This window comes from Larus michahellis, chromosome 3, assembly GCF_964199755.1.
Source record: "Larus michahellis chromosome 3, bLarMic1.1, whole genome shotgun sequence".
NCBI lineage: Eukaryota > Metazoa > Chordata > Aves > Charadriiformes > Laridae > Larus > Larus michahellis.
Genome location: NC_133898.1, coordinates 37,783,482 through 37,804,430, shown reverse-complemented (window position 1 = coordinate 37,804,430; position 20,949 = coordinate 37,783,482). Strand labels below are relative to the sequence as shown.

Sequence of the window (20,949 nt, the reverse complement as noted above, 5' to 3'; positions counted from 1 at the left end):
AAACTGTCAAATCATAGTACATATTTTATTGACCCAGTCAATCCACTGATAAACTCTGTTTCAAATGAGTCCCTGCTAGCATTAAAGCATAAGAAAGCCATACTGTTCAGAAGGTAGAAACTATTGAATGATGAGAAAAAGAGAAAATTAACTAAACCAAACTCCTAGGTGAAACTGGAACTAGAGAAGCACATGTAAAAGAAGCTGGGAAAAGAGATGAAGTCCTGGACAAACGAGAAACACGCTGGGAAACTTGAAACTAGGAGGCACACAGGAAAACTATGATACCAGATAAAAGACCGTCAGAGAGATGAGCTAAGATGGGGTGTGGGAGGACGGAAAGACAGGGAAGGAAAAAAAAAAAAAAAGAAAAAAAGAAAAGATACAAAACTGAGTTTGTGGAGAAAACTGCAACAATCAGTGTGTGGTCCCATCTAGGACACAGAATGAAATTGGGGATCCCCGAGTATCGTGTCTTCGTCTGAGATCAGCCAATACTAACATGCCAGACTCCCCTAGAGAACTTATTACCTAATGAATAAAAAGCAAGGAGTTAGCTCAAAGAATAAAACATCATGCAGTAGTCTTAGAATTTCCAATAATATGTGATAAACTCTATGATAAAATTTTCTGAGACATGCCAGTTTGCATTTAAAATGTAAGAATTTACACATAACTCCTATTTTAAGAGAATTTTACTACTGTTACAGACCCATACTTCAGAATTGAAGTAATTCTGCAGTTTTCAGTCCTCCATCATATGAAAATACCAACTTAACTATATGATCACATACTTCTATTTCCACAGGACTCCTGTCTCTTTCAGTACTTGGAGGGGTGGTATTTGAGTTAGGGTTACATGATGAAAGACACTAGTGCTTATTGGAAAAGACATAATACATACACACACTTAAAAGGAGGCAAAAGGAGGCCTTACAATTAAGACAGCTGCACATAGTCTTAGGTGGACTCTATTTTTGCCTCTGCTGTACAGTTCCTGTGCTACTATGATCAGCTAATGTGATTTTAATTAAGTCCTATATGTATACAATTATATGTATGGTACACATATATACATTTCCACCAGACCTCTTTACCTTGTTCAGTATGAAGCATGTGTTAAATTAATGAGTAGCTAAATCAATTCAGTCTTCAATGTTCAATATGTAAGCTAACCAGAATGGTAATCAAATCTGACAGCTACTAATTTCCTAATCACTTTTTTCTACCATGCTTATAGTTACAGTACCTGCGGGCTTCACAAAAATTAATCAATTAACCCTCTAGGTATTGCTTTGCTGCAAGTTGGTGGAATGACCACGCTTAACAAAAGGGAAACTGAGGTCAAAAGTAGCAAAAAAAAATATTTTTCTGATTATTATCATTATATGATCTTCTATCCAAAACAGCTTCCACCCATCTTCAGTTACTTAGCTGTTTGTTATAGCTTTTCAGCTATAACAACTAACTTATCTACAATTCATAATCAAGATCATCTTTCAAGCACCCCACAAAACTAGCATAAAAAATGTGATGCAGGTGATGTGAGAAGTTGTATACAAACTCTTTGGTAGAAGTAGGAATCTCATCTAGCTCTCCACAATAATATTATGTTTGCCCTCTTCATAAGAGTTTCCTTTCTTACTTTGAATTCTCTGTTTCATTGCAAGAGACAAAGCTAGGTCCTTAAGAAAGCTGCTTTTATTATACAACTTCAATTCGTACTAGGGGGCAATTCTGCCTTGTGCATCCTTTGTGAATGAAAGGTATAGCCAATAGAAAAACCCAAACAAACAAGCAAACCAAACCTAACTATGCCTAATGACTCACAGAACTCCAAATTTAAATTGTGCAGCTATCCTAATTCTGACATTTTCTCATGTTTAGTAATTGACTTAATATCTGTCCTAATATTACTTGCACATATCAGATTTGGGGAGCAGGGTAGGGATTTTATTTATTTTTGGGAGGACTGAAGAAGAAGGTCTGTTGTGTAGATAGTATATGTTAAAGCAAGAGCATGAAAACTTTCAGTAGCCTACTCTGAACAATTACTTGGGCTAATATTTACAAAATAGAAACCTAGATCGCAATGTGAGATAGATACACCTGATGAACTGATATACGAAAGGGTGCCTATCCCACATAGCCTAAAAAAAAAGCTTTAACAAACTTATGCAGTTGCATTTGTAACCAGATATCATGCTTGCGTAATTACATGTTTACAAGTCTGAACAATTTGTTTGTTTTTTTTTTAACAGTAAAGTCCATTTTCAAAAGAAAAAAGAAAAGTTTTCAACTAGATGAAGTATGGTTTTAGCATAATGCTTTCCATTGTATTTCAGAAACCAGTTTTAGGCTTAATAGTTTTTTTTCTTGTTTATTCACATTGGAACCCTTTGACATTATGGAAAAATCTGGAAATAAATAGATTATAAATGTCTTTGGGTGGGGTTCTACGTATTCACATTGCAACATATTTTGGTAAACAAAGAGAAGAAAACATCAATACATAAAATTCCAGTGCAGAAAATTGGGGAATGGAGATAAAAGGATTTGAAAAATTTCCAAAAATCCCAAATCACCCCACCCAATTCCCTCTCCCCAACAATGAACTCTCCAGTTGTCTACCACACTCAGTGAAATCCCAACTTCACAGAAGTCTACAGATGTTCTTCCAAGGCTTTCAGTGTAATCCATAATCTACTTATAGATCTTACCAATATGTCCTTTGGAAGATTCCTTGGAAATGCCTTTTCATAACTCAAAGATTTAGTCATTAGATAAACAGTAAATGTTTTAATAAAATATTGGTTCATTACTAGGTACAAGTCATTTCCCTAATGCTCCTTGACTTAAGATTTCTTAGAGAAAAGCACATTTCCTAAAGGATTTGTCTACATCTTACTACAATTTCCACTGATAAACTTTGTTCTCCTGGAAACAAAGTTAAATTTTTTTTGTAACGATGACAATGAAACCATACACACTTGAATTGCAAACTGTAATAAAAGTCAAAAGAGCAGGAACTTTTAAGAAGTGAAAACGTTTTTGTTGAAAATAGATGGAAATAACATACATCTATGTTTCTTTTGTCTATAGAGAGCGTTGCTATCATGGTAGTCATGCAGTTTCCTCCCAGGCTGTCTCTTAACACTGAGGTCATCATAGAGTTTCGGTAAGGAATGTGGGACCGGTTTTTCTCTGCAAGGGCAATTATCACCTGAAACAATAGTAAAAATGGAAAAGGCTTTCAAATTTACATGTCTATTAATGATTAACACAGAAAGAGAATGAAAACAATCTGCTCAGGAACCTAAACTTCTGCTATAACTAAACTATACTTATGCACACAGTTAGCTGTAAATCCACTGATTTTATTGTAACAATTTCAACTTAAATTTCAGCGCGTTGTCTTTGTAGGAGCTGGACCTGAAAGACCAAAAAAATTTAATTTTATTGTATCCTAGCTTTACAACCTGTCAGCAACATGGAAACAGAATGCGATAAACTAAAAACCACATACTTTCCTAAGACACAGTAACTTACTGAAAGTCTTCCTCATGTTTTTTCTAGTAACATAATAAATTAAAGTATGGAGAGTAGTCAAGTAAAAGCTTCCTTATATTTGCTAAAGCATGCTTTAAAAATTACACATTCTTAAAGCACATGGTTCTTAGAGGGGTCAATGCATTTATTTCCAAGAAAATGTCTTGAAAAGTACATACACAAATAAAAGGGCACATGATTACAAAGTACTGCTGGAAAGAAATGATTCAGTTCAGAATACGTATGCCTTGGCCAAAAAGGAAATGATACACCTACTATTCTCAGTATCCCTTCTCAGCTGTTTACATTATGGGAACTAATTATTATTAACAAAAAGCTAGAGTACACCACGATATCTGGCCAACCACTGTACTGAAAAACTGTAACTATACGAGTTGTGCAAGCTATCCGAAATGATTAGGAATGGTTTTTCCTTTAATAAGTGTTACTCACCAGCATATATTATGTTTATGCTGCACTTAAGAAAATTGTCATTTTAGAAAATTTAGTAGCAACACTTTTGTTGGCATTACTTTCTCTTGAAGTTAAAATTTCTCATTACTATAAATCTTACACTGGCAGCCTTGAGAGGGACAAATGCATAATACAAAAATTACTGTCTCATAAAGAAATCTGGAAATCCATTCCTGGATCAAGGTTTTCAAATCTCCTATATTACAACTTGTTAGATGGAAATATGTTACAGAATCGTAGAATCGTCCAGATTGGAAGAGACCTTTAAGATCACGGAGTCCAACCATCAACCTAACACTGCCAAAACCTCCACTAAACCATGTCCCTCAGCACCACGTCTACCTGTCTTTTAAATAGCATCAGGGACAGCAATACCTCTGCTAGTTTAAAATATTGCATGGAAACCTCATAGTAGTGTAGAGTATACATATAAGCACATTCTCAGTCTCTGCCACACAGAGACTACAAACTGAATAGAAAAGACGGGGAAAAAAGCCAGAGGGAAGATACATTATTTCCATTAAAAATGGGAACTGTGTTACAGAAAAGTTCATTTTTTCTGAAGTTCACGCAGGAAGTCTGTAACCCAGGTAAAATTTGGACCCTCCCACATTGGCACTGAAAAGCTACGTGACCGGCTCCCATGATGCAGAAGCCCTGTACTGTCATGTGACAGAGTCACATAACGCAGAAGATGATGGCTTTAAGTCCCTTTGGTAAAACCTCACCTAAACCACTAAATCAATCTTTTCAATTCAATCAAGAAACCTGGATAGAAAGATGGCAAATCTGAAGGACAGGGAAATTATGTTCTCTTACAAAGTGACAGCGAGCACCTGTACAGGACCTGAACCTGGATCTTCTAACAGCCAACCAAATGTGATAATCATAAAATTGATCCATTTTCACACATTCAAAAAGAGGGTCTTATTATCCTTTTGATATAAAAAAGGGTGTTTGTTTTGTTTGCTTTTTTAAACACTGGCAGGTCTAAATCTAACAGGCCTTAATAATATTACTGAAGCAGGACTGTAACATGCTGATTTCATCAGCATAATTTAAGACAGAAGGTTTTTGAGTGGGTCAAACAACTCACTTGAAGACCTCATTAGTTTTTTAAACATGGAATCTGTCAGAAATATTGTCACTTTTTGTAAAATTGCACCCTATATGAAATGTAATGGCATAAAGAAGGTACGATCACTCACAAATAACTTCACTGAAACATACAGAAATATTGTTTTGCATAAAGGAAGACCTGAAACTCACAAGTGGTTATGATATGCTCTGAAGTGCGCCCAAGAGTCCCTATTCCAGTCCGCATCCTTTGTGCAAGCAGTAACTTCATACAGGGAATAATTTGCACCAGTACCTCAAGGCAACAGGCATGTTCTCAGAGTGTCCTCGGAAGATGAGGATTTTGGGGTGCTTCATTTGTGGATACAGGGCTATCAACTATATCTGTATGTTCGAGTTTAGTGTATCACATGCTCTGAAGCCATATGCCTGCTCCAGATGTTGTCTTTTTTTCTCCTGTCTGTCCACAGTCACAAGACCTCTGACATTGCCTTTGATCCACATCCAGGGTCCTTTCAGATTCCTGCCCACATCTACCCACTCTTCAGATTTCTGTCACTTAAGTCTCCCATTCCACTTCCCATTTGTAGTAGAGCTTCAAATTTTTTTTCAAATTTTATTAGCAAAACCTCCAGTAGGCTGGCTAGCAATCATCCACAAACCAATAAAATCTTTCAGCATTCCCTAAATGGAGCATGCGTTAAATGACAGTTAACAAGCTTATTCATCAAAGCTGTAGGAACATTATAGTCTATTATTTTGGGGAAATATATATAGTTCTAATTCCACTATAACGTCAAATCATGTGGCTGTATCACTATTAATTTGTCACATTAATTTGTAATTTGTTCCAGGATATCATATGTTGTTCATCAGAAGGGAACATCTACACACACACACACACAAAATGCAGTTGTAATTCCAGAACATGCTACTACGTCGTATGGACAACAAAAGCTACCCAGATGTGGCAGTAGGGACTTTTAAGAGCATCTATGTATCAAATTTCTGGGGACACTAAAATTGAACTGTCCCTACTGCCATTGTAGATCAGCTGCATGACATTATCTCACCATCATTTTGTTCCGGACATAGAGACCGCTTGATCCTGCAAATACAAGTCCTATTGGTATAAAGCCAATTATTGTAGTTACTCCATAAATACATTAACAAAGGTAACACCTGTCTGAAAGATATCAAAGATTCACATTGGCAGAGGAATAAAACAAATGAGAGAAGACCCTAATACTTTACAATATGACAATGCTCGAACCAAATGAAAATCAATCACTTCAGTTCAATGATTCTGGAGTGATACATCCTGATCCCAAATCAGTATTCCAAATAAAACGATAACATTATTTTTGAAACACTATCCTCTATACCTACTATAACCTTACCATTTAATTGTTAAGCTCTTCCTAAATTATTTTACTTAAAATTACCAACTCAAACATTTTAAAAAACTGCAATAAACACACAGTCCAAAGACTAAGCGAATACTGGAATCAAGATTTCCAAAACATTGCACGTTGCTAAACAGGAAGGTAGTAAAGGGAGAAATATTTCATGCTATTCTAATTTTACCTGTTCCAAATAATGTAATGACAGGTTGATATATTTGGCTTCTGTCAATAAGTGACCTCCAACTCCAGTCTTTGCAACGCGCTCTGATCCAGCAAGGTCTACTAAGTGTAACTTGGAGCGTCGGATAGTTGCAGATCCAGGTTCCTTGCTGGAGATGTGAATAGTGAAAATGCAGTGAGATCGGGTTGAGGCTTGATTCATTGGTGTCTACAATGAGAAGAAAGGTAGAGTCCTCAATGTTAATTTAATAAATAAATTTAGCTTTTTATAGCTCAAAAATCTGGAAATCGAAATCACCTATCCAACTTTTTAACTATTACACCTGTAATAAATATGCAAGAATAATCCAAAAGATTTTACCTGACACTCACATTCTGGCCAAATACTCAGATAACTTTAATCTGGCCAAATCGTACTGCGGGCAAGCAACTATCCGTGTTCCAAGATACTCTAACAGTGAGTACATCAACAAAGAAGCTGGCCTTGCTATGCTGAAAAATACTGCTAGAAAAGGGCACCTTGACCAGAGGGAAACTTACTAATTCCTGATCTTCAAGAGTTTACCAATTTCCCCATCGGAAAGCCCATTTTTAATTTTTTTTTTTTCTTGCTAGATAGTTACCAGCATAACTAAGACTAGAACTTCCTATAAGGCTTTAGACTTTCACAGTTTCATTACTTTTATGAAAAAATTTGACTTGGCAAAATCAGTATCAAAATTTTACATGTCACAACAGAGATTTCATAAAAGGTTTGGCTTTAATTATATTTATTAGAAATAGCTATGGCCATACTTCCTTAGCTAGAAACACGGAAATTCTTGGTCAGTTTTTAGAGATGCTCAGCTGTAGTATGACTTTACTGGAGTTCCCAATATACTTGAAATGCAGAACAGAAAATTTTAAACAGCTCTCAGATATTTAATTTAGACTTCAAATGACCATATGCAACCACACATGCAGCTTTCTTTTCTTAAACAGCACAGAAACAAAATATCTTTAAGCATCTAAAGCCTCTTTTGTTTAGTTATATCAAGTTATCATTAGAAATTTAAAACGAAAAGAATTCCTTATTATCCTCATTTTATAAAGCTTTAGAATATAGATGGAGACGAAAGGTTTATCATGCAAATAATATTTTTATTTATGAACTATTACAAGTATGTTATTAAGGCATAAATCTTTGACTTGCAGAAAAATAAGATAGTGAAATAAATTAATAAATATTACTGAGTTAGCAACTAAATCTACACTTATTTATAGCTGTTTAAAAAGATGATAAAGCCTCTGAAATTGTATACATTAATCTTTTGTCTATACTTTATTCCTCTGTTATTCTAGAGTAATTATTTATCTAGGCATACCCTGTAATTCAGACTAAATACACCAACATATTGCTTTTTTTTCCCATAGTCTACTTTGGAATGAAACATTCTAGATGTTAAAATAGTCTGCCTGTTGCAAGTGTTGAAGGTGTTATGTTGTTAATCCAGAAAGGATGGCCTTGAACAGAAAGACTGCACGCTGAATATTCCTTTACCAGAAATAATATGAACAGCTATACCTCTTGGTTGAATTGCATCCCCTTCAATTTCCCAATATTTTTTTCCAGCCTTAATAATGCCAGCACAACCGAACTGCTTTTTGGAACTGATCCAGCTCAAAGAAAAAAAAAAAGAGGAAAAGTCTGCAAACCACAGATATTTAACCTGGATCAGTTTCCCGATTCAGTTCTCCTAGAATAATTGAAAATGGCAGCATACAGTGTGTGAACAAGTAGGTGGTGTGCAGCAATAACGTATGCTTGTAGCTGTTGGTGAAAATTCTGTAATGAAATTACAGCCTTAACGCTGTTTTATTTGGGGCTGCTTCACCTAATAAAGCCAAGCTCAGAGGAAGAAGGAGGAGAGTTCTGATCATGAGTTTATACAGATGAGAAATTTTGGAATAATATAGGCGAGCCACTGGCTCTGCTTAACTGCCTGGTCTCTCAGGATCATTTCACGGTCCTGGGAAATGAGCACCAGAGCATCAGAGTGCAGACACACAGTACGCTGTCTTCAGAGGCAAAGCTGAACAAACGAAGGGGCGGAGAGTTGTAGCATGGGAATGAAAGTGAACAGGCTCAGGAAAAGATATAGGCCTGTCAAGCTTTGAAAAGCAAAAAAATACTCCCAAACATTTTTAAAATGCAGTTATACTAGGAAAAAGTTATGTGCTGTTAAAATATACTTTATTCAGCAATTCTGATTCCATGAATAATCAGAGCCAGCTTCACTTATTTTAGTAGGAGACCTTTGATTTTACTACTTGCTCTCTGTGAAGGAGGACTGGATATTTTATTTTTCCAGTTCAAAATCCACAAACGAATTAATATTTAAGGACACTCTTAGAATTGACGTCTGAGGACATTTTGCACTACAGTCGTGGCATCAGTCACACTATGCTGCAGACAAGGCTAAGCTAGATCAGATATCAATACAGGTCTATCTGTGAAAGGAGAAGGTAAAGGTGGCTATGAAAGAAGCAGAAGAAATCAGCATACTTCAGCATGAGCATTCCTAAGCAAACTTAAGTTTCACTATGCAGCAAAACCTGATGTATTTCAAAATGTGCTTTTAGTCACACCTGTTCAACCCCAACAGAGACAAAAAAAATTTGAGGCAAAAAATAAAATAATTTCAGGACTCCAAGTTCCAAAAGCTCAGGGCAGTATTTGACGTATTAGGTCTTTATTTTCAATAGCAATACACTAGCCACAACTTATTTTTCCATGTTCCAAGCAGATTCTGCTGGACTGGTCATTAGAAATTCCATTGCTTTTCTCTCCACAACTTCTTTTTTCATGTAAAATGAGTGAAGCTGATTTGGAAGTCATTGTCTAGAATCCTAAACTGCTATTTTTATTAAGTCCTTCTTCAGAGTAGAATCATGCTTTAATCAGTATGCCAGTGCTCCCTTTTACAATGTGATTCTGTTTCCACTTTGCAGCTCTCATAGATAGAAAGCTCTATTAGAACTATTGCAGGAACCACAAAGCAATAAAAATTTAAACTGTTAAATGGGATGTGATCATGAAATATTAATTGCAGTCATAATCCCCCACACTTTGCTACTTTTACCGCACAAGTAGATGCAAAGCACATAGCAAAAGAAATGACAACTTGTCAGCATCTTCAGTCCAAAAATAAGCCTTTTTTGTGGGGGTGGGTTTTTTGTGGGTTTTTTTTTTTTTGGTGTTTTTTTTTTTCTATCTTAGATATGCAACTTCTAAGTATCACCATTCAGCTGTTCAGAAAGTCAGAAAATTTGAAAACTGAAAACAAACAAACAAAATTTTCTGGGCAGTGTCTCAGAGCCTACTAAACGGTTCTTTTAGTGGCTTTCAGAGTTCATTTTGGCTTTGGTAGCAGTATTCAAACCATATGTACATGAAATCATCCTCACACTAATTTGATGTGATGAAGGAAAAAAAAGAAAGAGGGGAGTGGCCTGGCTCTCAGCAGATGGTTGCTATTGTGAAGGTTATATATAGAACAACTGATGAGCTGCAGTTACTTACAAAGAAATAATTTTTTCCAGGAGTTCTGTGACATCATAAACCACATGAGCAGACTTTAGATGCTTTGTGATATCACACGAACACTACAAAGGAATTAATGCCAGGTCATCTGTTGCTGCCCATGCTTCTTCCATGCTGTGGCATGGTAGAAGAGGAATTCAGGAACGTATCTTTCAAGATTATGTTTTGGTAAAGCATTAGCGTTTTGTTTGATGCTGGAAAATATATACAGGAGGTATTTCAAGCCATACAGCCCAGTCTCCTTTTTCTCCAGGACCAGGATATACCTGTGTTTCCTGAAATTAAATGAACTGTATAGACGCTTCATGACTTAAACCATTACATCTATTCATACAACAGTGACAAGAAGGTGGTTTCTACTTAAATGAGAACCTGCAGCACAGCCATATTGCAAGAAACATCTGATTTGGATGCTTCTGTCAAGGAATACAAGCTCATAAAAAGTCAAAAAACTTGCTGGAGCCTAAATTATCCATCTTAATCTAATTGTTATCTATCTTAAATCAGCAAAACACTGCAGGAGTTCTTCCCTATACAAGAATTTTTGTATTTCCCAAACCCTTTATTTGTTGCAGCTGCTATTATAAATGTTGTTGTCACTAAAAAGACTAAAACTAAACTAAAAAACTAAAAAAAACCTAAAACACTAAAAAGAATAGCCAGAAACAGGATGCTACTGGTCTAAAGAGAGTACTTAATAACTGAGGACCTAACATGGAGAAAGTTTCTTAAATAGGAGAAAAACATGTGAAGAGCTGTTTGGAAGTCACCATTAAACCAACAGAAGCTGCTACTATCTGGAAGAATAATGTGTTGATTATGGCTGCCAAATACGCTCAGACAGAGAAAATACAGAAAAGAGTTCAAGACAGTTAGGAGAAAATGATTTCACAGGTGATAAATGCAGTCGTTCAGCCCATACTGCAAACCATCTCCACTTGGCAGTTTATACACCTCCAGTGGAATCTTTTCTTCTTTGAATAAAAATATTTAGACATCAGAAGAACATGGTTTTTCTGTGTGAGTGAATTAGTGACTAACCAAAGCATAAAGGAAGAAAGGCTGATTCTGAATGCTCCCATTTTTTTGAAAGAATGTCTCAGTGAAAAGGTACAAAATTTTGTTTTAAGGAGGGCTTCTTTTTCCTCTTAATTTTTTTTCACTTTTGAACTTTTTGAAGAAGGGCAAGGGAAAAGAGAAAAGCACTGATAGCATCCAAGGCAGAGAGCAGACTGATTTTCTCCAATCTCAAGCTACAATCAGATGGATACCTGCAGGAAGAAGTTCTGACAGCTTTAGTCATTTCAGAGCTCAGAGTGTACAAAAAGAGCCATTGTGTTCAAGAATGCCAGGAGAGCAATTTAACACAGTCTCACTGGTTGAAATTAATCCTTAGAATATTCTGGTGTTTTCACATTTTCATTTATAGCACAGAACATAAGTCTCTGCAGAGCTGAAGGAGCAGAGATTCTTTGTTGAAAACCAGTGGGTATATTTGTCTAGTTAATATAAACGCCACCAGTTCCAACAGAACCATGTTATATGGAAGGGTATGTAAGCTGAAGAATAGGAGGTTCCTGCCTTTACATCTGGTAGATCAGTCAGACCTCAATATATCTTCAGTTTACTTTCTGATCAATATGGTACAACTGAAGGGGCTCTTCAGGTGTACTTAGGTACACCTGACACATTGGAAATTGCAAATTTATTGCTATGAAAATATAAAGATCAGAATAAGTGCAATCTGACACTTCCCTGATTTCTAAAAGCAACACTTTACCTTTCCATATTTACTGCAAGTACAGTTTTCACAGTTAAACCATGGTAACAGAGGCAACTTTTAAAGTAATTAATATTCCCTGGTGAGGATATTATTAAATTTTACATTATACAGTGCCTTTTATCCCTATAAACCCCAAAGCACTTTAAGGACTATTCAAAGTAGTACACATGACCAGTGATTGTTTTACCACACACGGAAATGAAAGCACCTGTGCCGAAATGATGATGCCATTTGGTACTAATAACAGTATAGAACAAGTTTGTCAGAGTGGAAATAAGTTAACAATTGACACCAATAAGGAACCTAGGAAAGCAAAAAGTTGCAATCCATTCTGGAATGCAGCTCTAACATGGCTAACATGCCTTCTTGGCAAAAGTGTGATTTAATGTCATAGGTTCACACATTCAAGTCTTATTTTTCATATTTCATCCAAGAAAAAAAAATGCATTCAATCACTACCAGTGGCTTTCTAAATATATTCAAGAGAATACTAATGGACAATAAAAATAAATACAAAGGAAATGAGTCCATTTCAGAGGTCACAAGTCAGTCCCCACAACTATTTTTAAATGTTTAAAAGTTTCACTCTTCCTTGAAATAAACATATTTAAACATTGCCAAAAGCTTACTGCTTGCCCCATGTGTACTTCAAACATTTTAAATGATGGAACATTCACGTATGCGTAGTATGCACTGTCTTCCAAATTTAAACAATGGAGTATTATAGGTATAAAACCATGCACTAAAACATTTCCTTCCTCATTAAAATGAAGTAATTTTTCAATAGAGGAAAAACAAATGCTAAATATACATGCAACTGCAGTGTTCAGACATATCAATTTCACATAAAGATTTTACAGTTTTTAAATTGATGCATGCCCTTGGGAGGCTACTGGGTCTACCTTACTCTGCTATTTTAAGACAAATACTAAAACAGTACTAAGAATTCTCTACTTCACAGAAGTTTAGGCATAGTATTTCAAAAGACAGGATCACATGAGATTCCCATCATAAGAATCTAGAAAAGACCACTTCAGCTGAAGACATATTAATAGTGTATCTCCAAAATAAAATGGTTTGTGAACACAACTTAAAAAGCCCAACGCTTATTCCTGTACATGAGTTTTTTTTAGATGCAGCTGCTAGCACCTGTGCCATATGTGCAGATTGTATTTTGGAATCCTTTGTTTGCATGTATTTGAGATACATAAATCATAAAGTTGCCTTAAAGTCAAAATACAAAAAATAAATTCAGATTTTAATTTTTTTTTTTTGTTAATAACCTGTTGCTGAGATTCTTATGCCTTCAAATATAACAAGATATTGTGTTTTAAGGGAAAAACAAACAAATAGTCCTTACAGTTGGAAGAGCCGCCAACAAAATAAACAGTTTTTTGGGTTTGCCCATTTCTCCCTGGCAAAATATGAGACAAAAATCTTTCTATTTGGAATTTTACATTATGAAGTATTTGTGCACAGATGTCTCCCACCTTACAATTTCCACAACTTGTAGTACATGTCAAAACTAGAGCAAAGGATTGGTCCTATACTGACCTATAAACCAATCCTGCACAAATTAGATTAGCTTCCTCTTTTTTCCTTCTTGTGAGCTATATAGTTATGTGCGGGAAAGAAGTATTCAGTTATAAATGTTCCCTTAGATTCTGACATTTAATGAATGAATGAATGTGTCCTATAGAATACCTTTAACATTATGATAACTTTCCTTTTAGCGCAGTCAGTGTTGAGGGCAAAATGCAGCCCTCAAATCGCAAGTTAGACTGCACTAGCACAGACATTGCAGAAATTAAATTGCCATCCTTATTTTCAAAATGGCCCTGCAACTCTTCAAAGAGGGGTTATGCTGGGAGTAAAGCATTAGATTGCAATTTTAGAGGCTGCAGTGCTGCCTCAGATTTTCTGTGTGATCCACACCAGACATCTTAGCTTTTCCATCATCCTTATCCTTATAAAAAAAAATTCCTCATCCTTAAAAAAGATGAATCAAGCATAGTTTTTCATTTACTTTCTTTTCTATTTTGGTTTAGTCATTTTCTGTCTTTTAACATTTACTTAAGTAGGGTCCAAGTCTTTTTTTTTGAGGTAAGGAAATGTTATCATAATTCAATCAAGGTTTAAAAATATGGATCTCCAGAGAAGAAGTTATGGTTGCTGTCATAAGTCCTCTTCCCTAGACCTCTACAATAATCCCTCCTCTCTGAAAACACCATTTTCTCATTCTGTTAAGTCATCTTATAAAGTACCACAGTTACCTAAAGCCAAAAATGCCAAATGATAATGTCTGACAGATTCTGTAATGCCTGAGAGGAAGCAGCACTCAGTAAGCTCACTGAACTGTACTGCAACGTACGTGCTGCAATTGCAAATGAACCATGTGTGAGAAGATAACTACACTAATAAAACTTTTACAATGAAATCCACCTCATTTGAACGTTTTTGAACCATATTAGCATTCAGACTAAGCAAAGTAAATATTGCTGCAATGGGTGGTAGTTATCCCAAGCAAGTATTCTCTGCATTTTTTTCTTTTAAGTACTATTCACTAAAGATCAACAGAACAATAACTTTATAGTATTTATAAAACAAAAAAAAACATTTGCTAACCCAAGCGACTCAGATTAGTGAGTTTTCTACTATTGGGGTCCCACACATTCTCATGTCTATTCTTACGTCTTCTAGCAAGTACTAGCATGCCCCAAATAAAACTACCAAGTTGTAGATTAAAAAATTAGCTAAAGAAGATTTTTTTTCATACAACACAGTTAAGTCATGGTACTTTGTATCATGCCAGATTTCATGACAAAAATGTACTGAGGTTAAAAATAGTATCTGGGAAAATTCATGTAAAGAAAAAATACAACAAAAGTTATTAGCTGTAAATAGTCTGAAACACAAACTAATGAAGATTAGGAGATTTTTTTTTAAAACTTATCATTATTTACTTGGTTTATCTTTCAATCTTCTCTATATATTTGCTATTGGCCATTGCTCAAAACAGGAAACTGGAGCAGATGTATCTTTGATCTGACTCATTAAGAATATTCTTTTAGTTTTACTAAGCATTACTTCATCTTGACCTTTAATGACTTACCATGTTCATTAGTCCTGCTATTTGTTCATGACTTTCAATGTTTGTGATATGTTTTCTCTTAAGGCAACATTTTCCAAATACATAACACAATTGCCCTTTACAATTGCTGATTTACGACGTTGTCAGCCAGCAGCATACCATTCTTTAAATTCTGCCTCATTTTCATACACAGCTCCTCTAAACTGATCAGAGACCTCCTGAAGAACTTTCTCCATGCGATGAACTTTCTGTTTTCATTACCAACTATCATGACAGCTTTTCAGGGTTCTGAACTCAGTATCATCTTTTTCTCTCCTCTATTATACTTTTTCAAGTTCCTCTGCTCTAAATTGTATGAATTTTTCCATTTCAATATTATCAAATGGTTCCTTGCCTCAATATCGCTATTTACTAACAACGCTTAAGTAGAGCTTTGTTATCTCCTGCCTTAACGTCTTCCGGCTTCTCAAAATGTCACTGCTGCAATAGTTGAGAGAGAACAAATCAGTTTTTTGCCTATTTACATTTTGTAATCAAACGCTTCTTCCCCTGTGCCCAGGTGTATGTGGTCAGCCAGCAGGAACAGAGGGCTACTTGAATATTTCATATACTTTAAATGTCTTTCTCCTCATTGATTTATTATTTATTTTTTTGGTCAGACAGATGAAAACACACAAATTTCTAAAACAGAATTAGCTGTGTTGTGGTAAAGACACACTGACACTGCTTACATTATACAATATACTTTTCATATTTACACTCCATTTCCAACCATGAAGATAAGTTAAGAAAAACAACCCTACAGATTTTACTAACTGGATATGGAAACATTTCATTTGAATATACCAGAATCAGTAAAAACACTCTTGTCTTTGCATATTGGCAAATATTTATTTTTAATGTGTTTCGCACTACCATTTGGGATTTTTTCCTTACTGTAACTACTTCAAAGGCAATTTAGTACTTCTGTGGGAATGTTTGACAATCCTTTGTAAGGCCATGTTTTCTAATCTTTAAATGTGTATGTATGTTGATAGACGCCACATTCAAAAGTCAGCCTATGGTTTCTGAGAAAAATTTTTTTTCTTACTTATTTTAATTGCAGTAAGTTATGACATCAACAACCACCAATCAGATTCACTAAGGAAAAACAGAAAGCACTTTGCAAAGTGAAAGCTATTATCAGAGAAATGCTTATTTAATTTCACTGTGGAAACACACTCAGAAAGAAGACTTCCAAAACATACATCTTATGTGGAGAAATTTATGATAATTTTAACACTGATCGTGTTAAGTAAGATTTGTAGCAGGAATTCTCACCTCAGCAATCATTCTGTTGGTGTCTCCCAAGAAGAGTAGGTTTAAGGCTTCTTCTTCATTAGTTGCTTGCTGAAGAGACAAGTTTTTCAGATGAATGTTCTGATCGGGGTCTTCCATTATTGTCACTTTTCTACATGGAAAAAAACCAACAAAACAGCAAAATGAAAACTAGAATTGTTGTAAGGTGATCTTTGTTCCGTACTTTCATTTTGATTGTGCCTAAAAGGTGACCTCTAAATCCCCAAACCCAATCATAAAAAAAGAACTAAAACCATGAAGACTAAGCCATGCACATTAAAGTGATGAATTTTTTTTTTTTATCTCTGTCACCTGCTTTTTATTTTTTTATCACAAACTTCCACATAGAAAAGGAATTTTTAAAATCTATAACTATTAGAGAAAACTTTAGGATTTTTTTTTTGACATACAGTAAATTTCAAGAACAAGAGGTTAGATGAATCATCACAAACAAATAATAAGTAGGGGTTTGTTTGCCATTTCCACAGACATTTAAGTACAAATGATACATAAAGCATACCATAATCTTGATGAACAAATAGGCATGGAACATCTTAGAATCAACGCATCTGTAGCCAACATGTTTCTAATAACTTTGCATTTGTCAAGATTATTTCTCTTTTCATTCTTCTCAAATGGTAACAACTACAAATGTAAATGATCCCTTTATTTAATTAAAAGCAAGCAAACAGGATGATTTTATTTATTTCCACTGAGGTTAGAAATTATCTTAATTGTACTTCTTTAAGCCTTAAAGTTCAGAAAAAGGAAGTGACACGGAAGTAGCAAGGTATAGCAAAAGCAGAGCTACTAAATATTACTGAAACTCGTTTTCACTTCTCTAGATAGCCCTTTTACATCAGATTTTTTTCTTTTCATCAGGTTACTGAAAATTAAACTTTATTGGCTTTACTGAGTAGCCATTAGGGTCTCCTCAATTAGGATATTCTATAGTATCCACCATGGAAGCCAAATAGTTGCATCACTGGATTTGGAAAACTCCCAGAGTGAAGACTCTGTTAAAACTGAAGTACACTAATTCCGAGGACGAATGAGATGTCCTTCAGGGTGAATTACATGTTCTGTGACAACTTACAACAAGCAAATTAAAACTTTTTAAAAAGTTACAAGTTTGCGTTCTTTTTTTTTGTGTGTGTGTGTACTTGTTTTTTTAAACCAAGGGCAGTTCCCTGTATGTACAGATAATACTTTATATATATACATATATGTATAGGTATATGTATGTGTATTACACATACCTATACATAACTGTGTATATATTTTTTTTTCCATACTCTTCGAGGTTAACCACAAGAGGGAGCATGGGGCTTGAGTTTTTATCTCTAGATAGTTCTTGCATGTTAATTACTCCAAGCTGCTTCAAAACCACACAGGTTGCGTTTTGTTCTGCTTTGCTTGTCTTTTTTTCCTCAAAACTGACAGAATCAAATCAAGAAGCTAAGCAGCATTCCATAGTATTATTCTTAAGTATTAGGGAAAGAGTTCACCCTCTGATGGTCAAAACATTGGAATGGATATACAGAAGTAATTTGAACACATTGCAATACACTGACTATTTTCAAGAAAAAAATACATGTAAAAGTACACACAATGCTCTTTTAGTAGTCATAACAATGTTTTTTCCAAGTATGATTGCCTCCGACTAGTATCCTTATTTTTGTGCGGTAGGGTAAGACAGCACTAGTGCATTTACGAAACTCTGCTTCCCTCACTCAGAGCATAAACCCAAAAGCATAATTCTGCTTTTGCATAACAATGTTTTGATAATGTCAAGTTGTATTCTGTCAGTAATTCTATCTGTGCATTCATCACATGCTAAATTCCAGAGTGGTTCTGATTACAGTATGATGCTTTGACTAATTTTAATATTTTGAAATTGCACAGTAAGCATCATCTACCTCTTTTTAGGAAAAAAATGTTGTTTTACTACGCACACTTGGCAAAGGACTTTTTCAGACTACATTTTGGCCAATGCTTATAAATAATTTCCAGAAAACAAAGATATTAGTTTGGACAAAAAGCTCTGGAGGATTATTATATCAGAAAGAAGATATTGGGGACATCATAAACCAGTGACAGCCTCCTATACAGAGGCCTTGCAGCTATTAAAAGGATTTCCAGATGGAAGTCTAAATTTGCACATCTTGAGAATCATCTGTCAAAACTTCCTCAGAAAGACATGTTCCAAAATGACTACAAAATGATTTATTTTACAGTGCTATAAAGTTACTGTATAATATGATAATAGATTTCTATAGAACATTCTCTATATTAGTGAAATCTTTAAATTTCATAGCCCTAACTTGGATCTTGGAGTGGAAAAGCTCTGTTAAGTTATCCAGAATGCCTGAAAGAAGGCAGAGACAAAGTTTTGTTTTCTTTATAAACAGAGAATCTTTTCCATTTGGCTTAATGGATGGAATTTGTAGCTGACTAGTAAACCTGTAGGATGGGATCAGCCTTTTTTATACTGTTATTCACTTAGGCCCTTTCCTGCATCAACTGAGCTTCTATTAATGCAAGAGAGCCTTAAACATTGAATGCTTTAATTTATGAGATTCCTGTTACTGGCAAACAATGACGTTAAAGCTTCCTTTGATTAATTAATACTACCCCATTAATTTGTGTAATATAAATAAAAAAACTTAAAAGATTTTGGAAAACAAATGACAATTTAAAAAAATCAAGTTTCCTATGATTATATCTGTGCGTAGAGCTTAGGATTGCAGAAATCTTAAAAAAAAAACCCTCAAAAACTTTACAAAAATTTAAAAATTAATCATAATGCTATAAGCAAATCCTGTATAAACATAAATACCTTCTATGGCAGTACATTAGCAGAATATAGTGATACTACTTCATCATGAGAAGGAGACTATACAGCCAATAATAAATTTAGGAAAGGGATAAAAGAGAAAAGCAGCAAGCATGCATCTTGGAGTCTGTCCAGAAGAACACAATAAACTAATGGATAACTATAGCTAATCTTTGTGTAAAGTTGCAAGGAGCTTTAGGTTTTAAGAAAGGATGGCCAAGACCACCATTTTATATATCATCCAAAAAAAAAAATCTTTCAGAAGTATAGCTTCATGAGAACACCCTTTAGAAATGGAGCTGTTTTCTTGTAAGGAAATTATATAATAGCTTGAATGACCAAAAGGACAGGACCCGTGCTGCTCTGCGCAGTGCGCCTTGGGGAAATCCATTCAGGCTCCGTCCAAAGCTGCACAAACATGGGGTGCCCAGCATCCGATGGGATGCAAGATTTACTTTCCTCTTCTTATTCTGTCTTATAAAAGAAGATACCTTATTAAGCCATTTATTATTGGGCCTTTCTTACTGTGATCTGGAAAGGGCCCTGTACTGGCTCTCTCTCCTCCCTCACCCTGCCAGGCAGAACAAGGAGTTACAACTGGAACAATGAGATTGATGGTTTGTGTACAAACAAACATATAAGATCTGTTATGTCTTGTTATGTCATTCACAAGTTTGTAAAGTAATACTTTGATATTCAAAAGTAAATTTGCCCTGAACAGCACAGCAGTAATCTGAACTGAATTAATTTACTGATCCAATGCTTTTGGAAAAGTTACAGTAGAAAAGTTTCACTGTTTTCTTCCTATGGGTTTTCAGAAAACAGATCAACATAAATGCTGGATGTGAATAACAATATATAATGTATGCTGAAGTTATTTTACACATTTAAAGTGTAATTCGTTTGAATTGTAATGAATAAAACATAATCTTTGAAGAAGTGATTGAGAACAGTTGTTAGCTGTCTCCCCGTTAACAAACAGAAAATCTTAAGTTTACAAAACTTAATATTCTCCTAATCTTTAGTATTCAGTAGTATCACTTACCCTGAACACTCTTCATTTTGAAAGACTGTATTTTACATGAAAAGAGTGAGTTAATATTAGTATTAGCCTTAGAAACTTGAAAACACTGGTAAATCTCAGAACACCGAAAATATAGTTCTTGAAGATCTATGGATGGTGGCCAGTTTCTAGATTACACAGCTGGTACAGCCACTGAAAAGGGGAAGGGCTGACATTAACACCGTTGAGCCTGAAGACAGGCAACAGGTTTAGTTGCATCAAAAAAGTCAGACTGAATAAACATGTATTTCCTATATGTTGAAAATTATTCCTTTAGCCTTTTTTTTTCTTCTTCTTTGTTAAGCAGCACAGTTATCATTATACTAGTTAGTTTAGAGTATGAACTCATCTGAGGTAGTTAACGAATATTCAGTCACAGATTTTTTTTAAAAATTAAAATATTTTACACTGACCCCATGGAAGGTAACAGTTCTGCGTGTTACTAATGTATACTGATACAGGTATCATGTTTGAAGTTAATTGGCTCTTAGATTAAAGTGTCTTCCTTTTTATAGAATTGAGTTCACTTAATCTATAGTTCAAATAAACTTCATCTTTCTGGAGCATAA

General features: G+C 34.9%; 1 protein-coding gene across 7 annotated transcripts in view; it reads right to left on the bottom strand.

Moving 5' to 3' along the window:
• KIF6 (kinesin family member 6) overlaps window positions 1-20,949 on the bottom strand; it is a 179,959-nt gene that overhangs the window by 129,834 nt on the left and 29,176 nt on the right. For all 7 annotated transcript variants that reach the window (XR_012586107.1, XR_012586108.1, XR_012586109.1 and 4 more), the window contains exons 6-8: window positions 16,464-16,593; window positions 6,688-6,894; window positions 3,080-3,223 (exon numbers count right to left, since the gene is read on the bottom strand). Coding sequence is in view for 2 of the 7 variants with exons in the window: in XM_074579707.1 (XP_074435808.1) it covers window positions 3,080-3,223; window positions 6,688-6,894; window positions 16,464-16,593 (481 nt within the window). In the remaining 5 variants the exon portion in view is untranslated. The remainder of the gene's footprint in view (window positions 1-3,079; window positions 3,224-6,687; window positions 6,895-16,463; window positions 16,594-20,949) is intronic.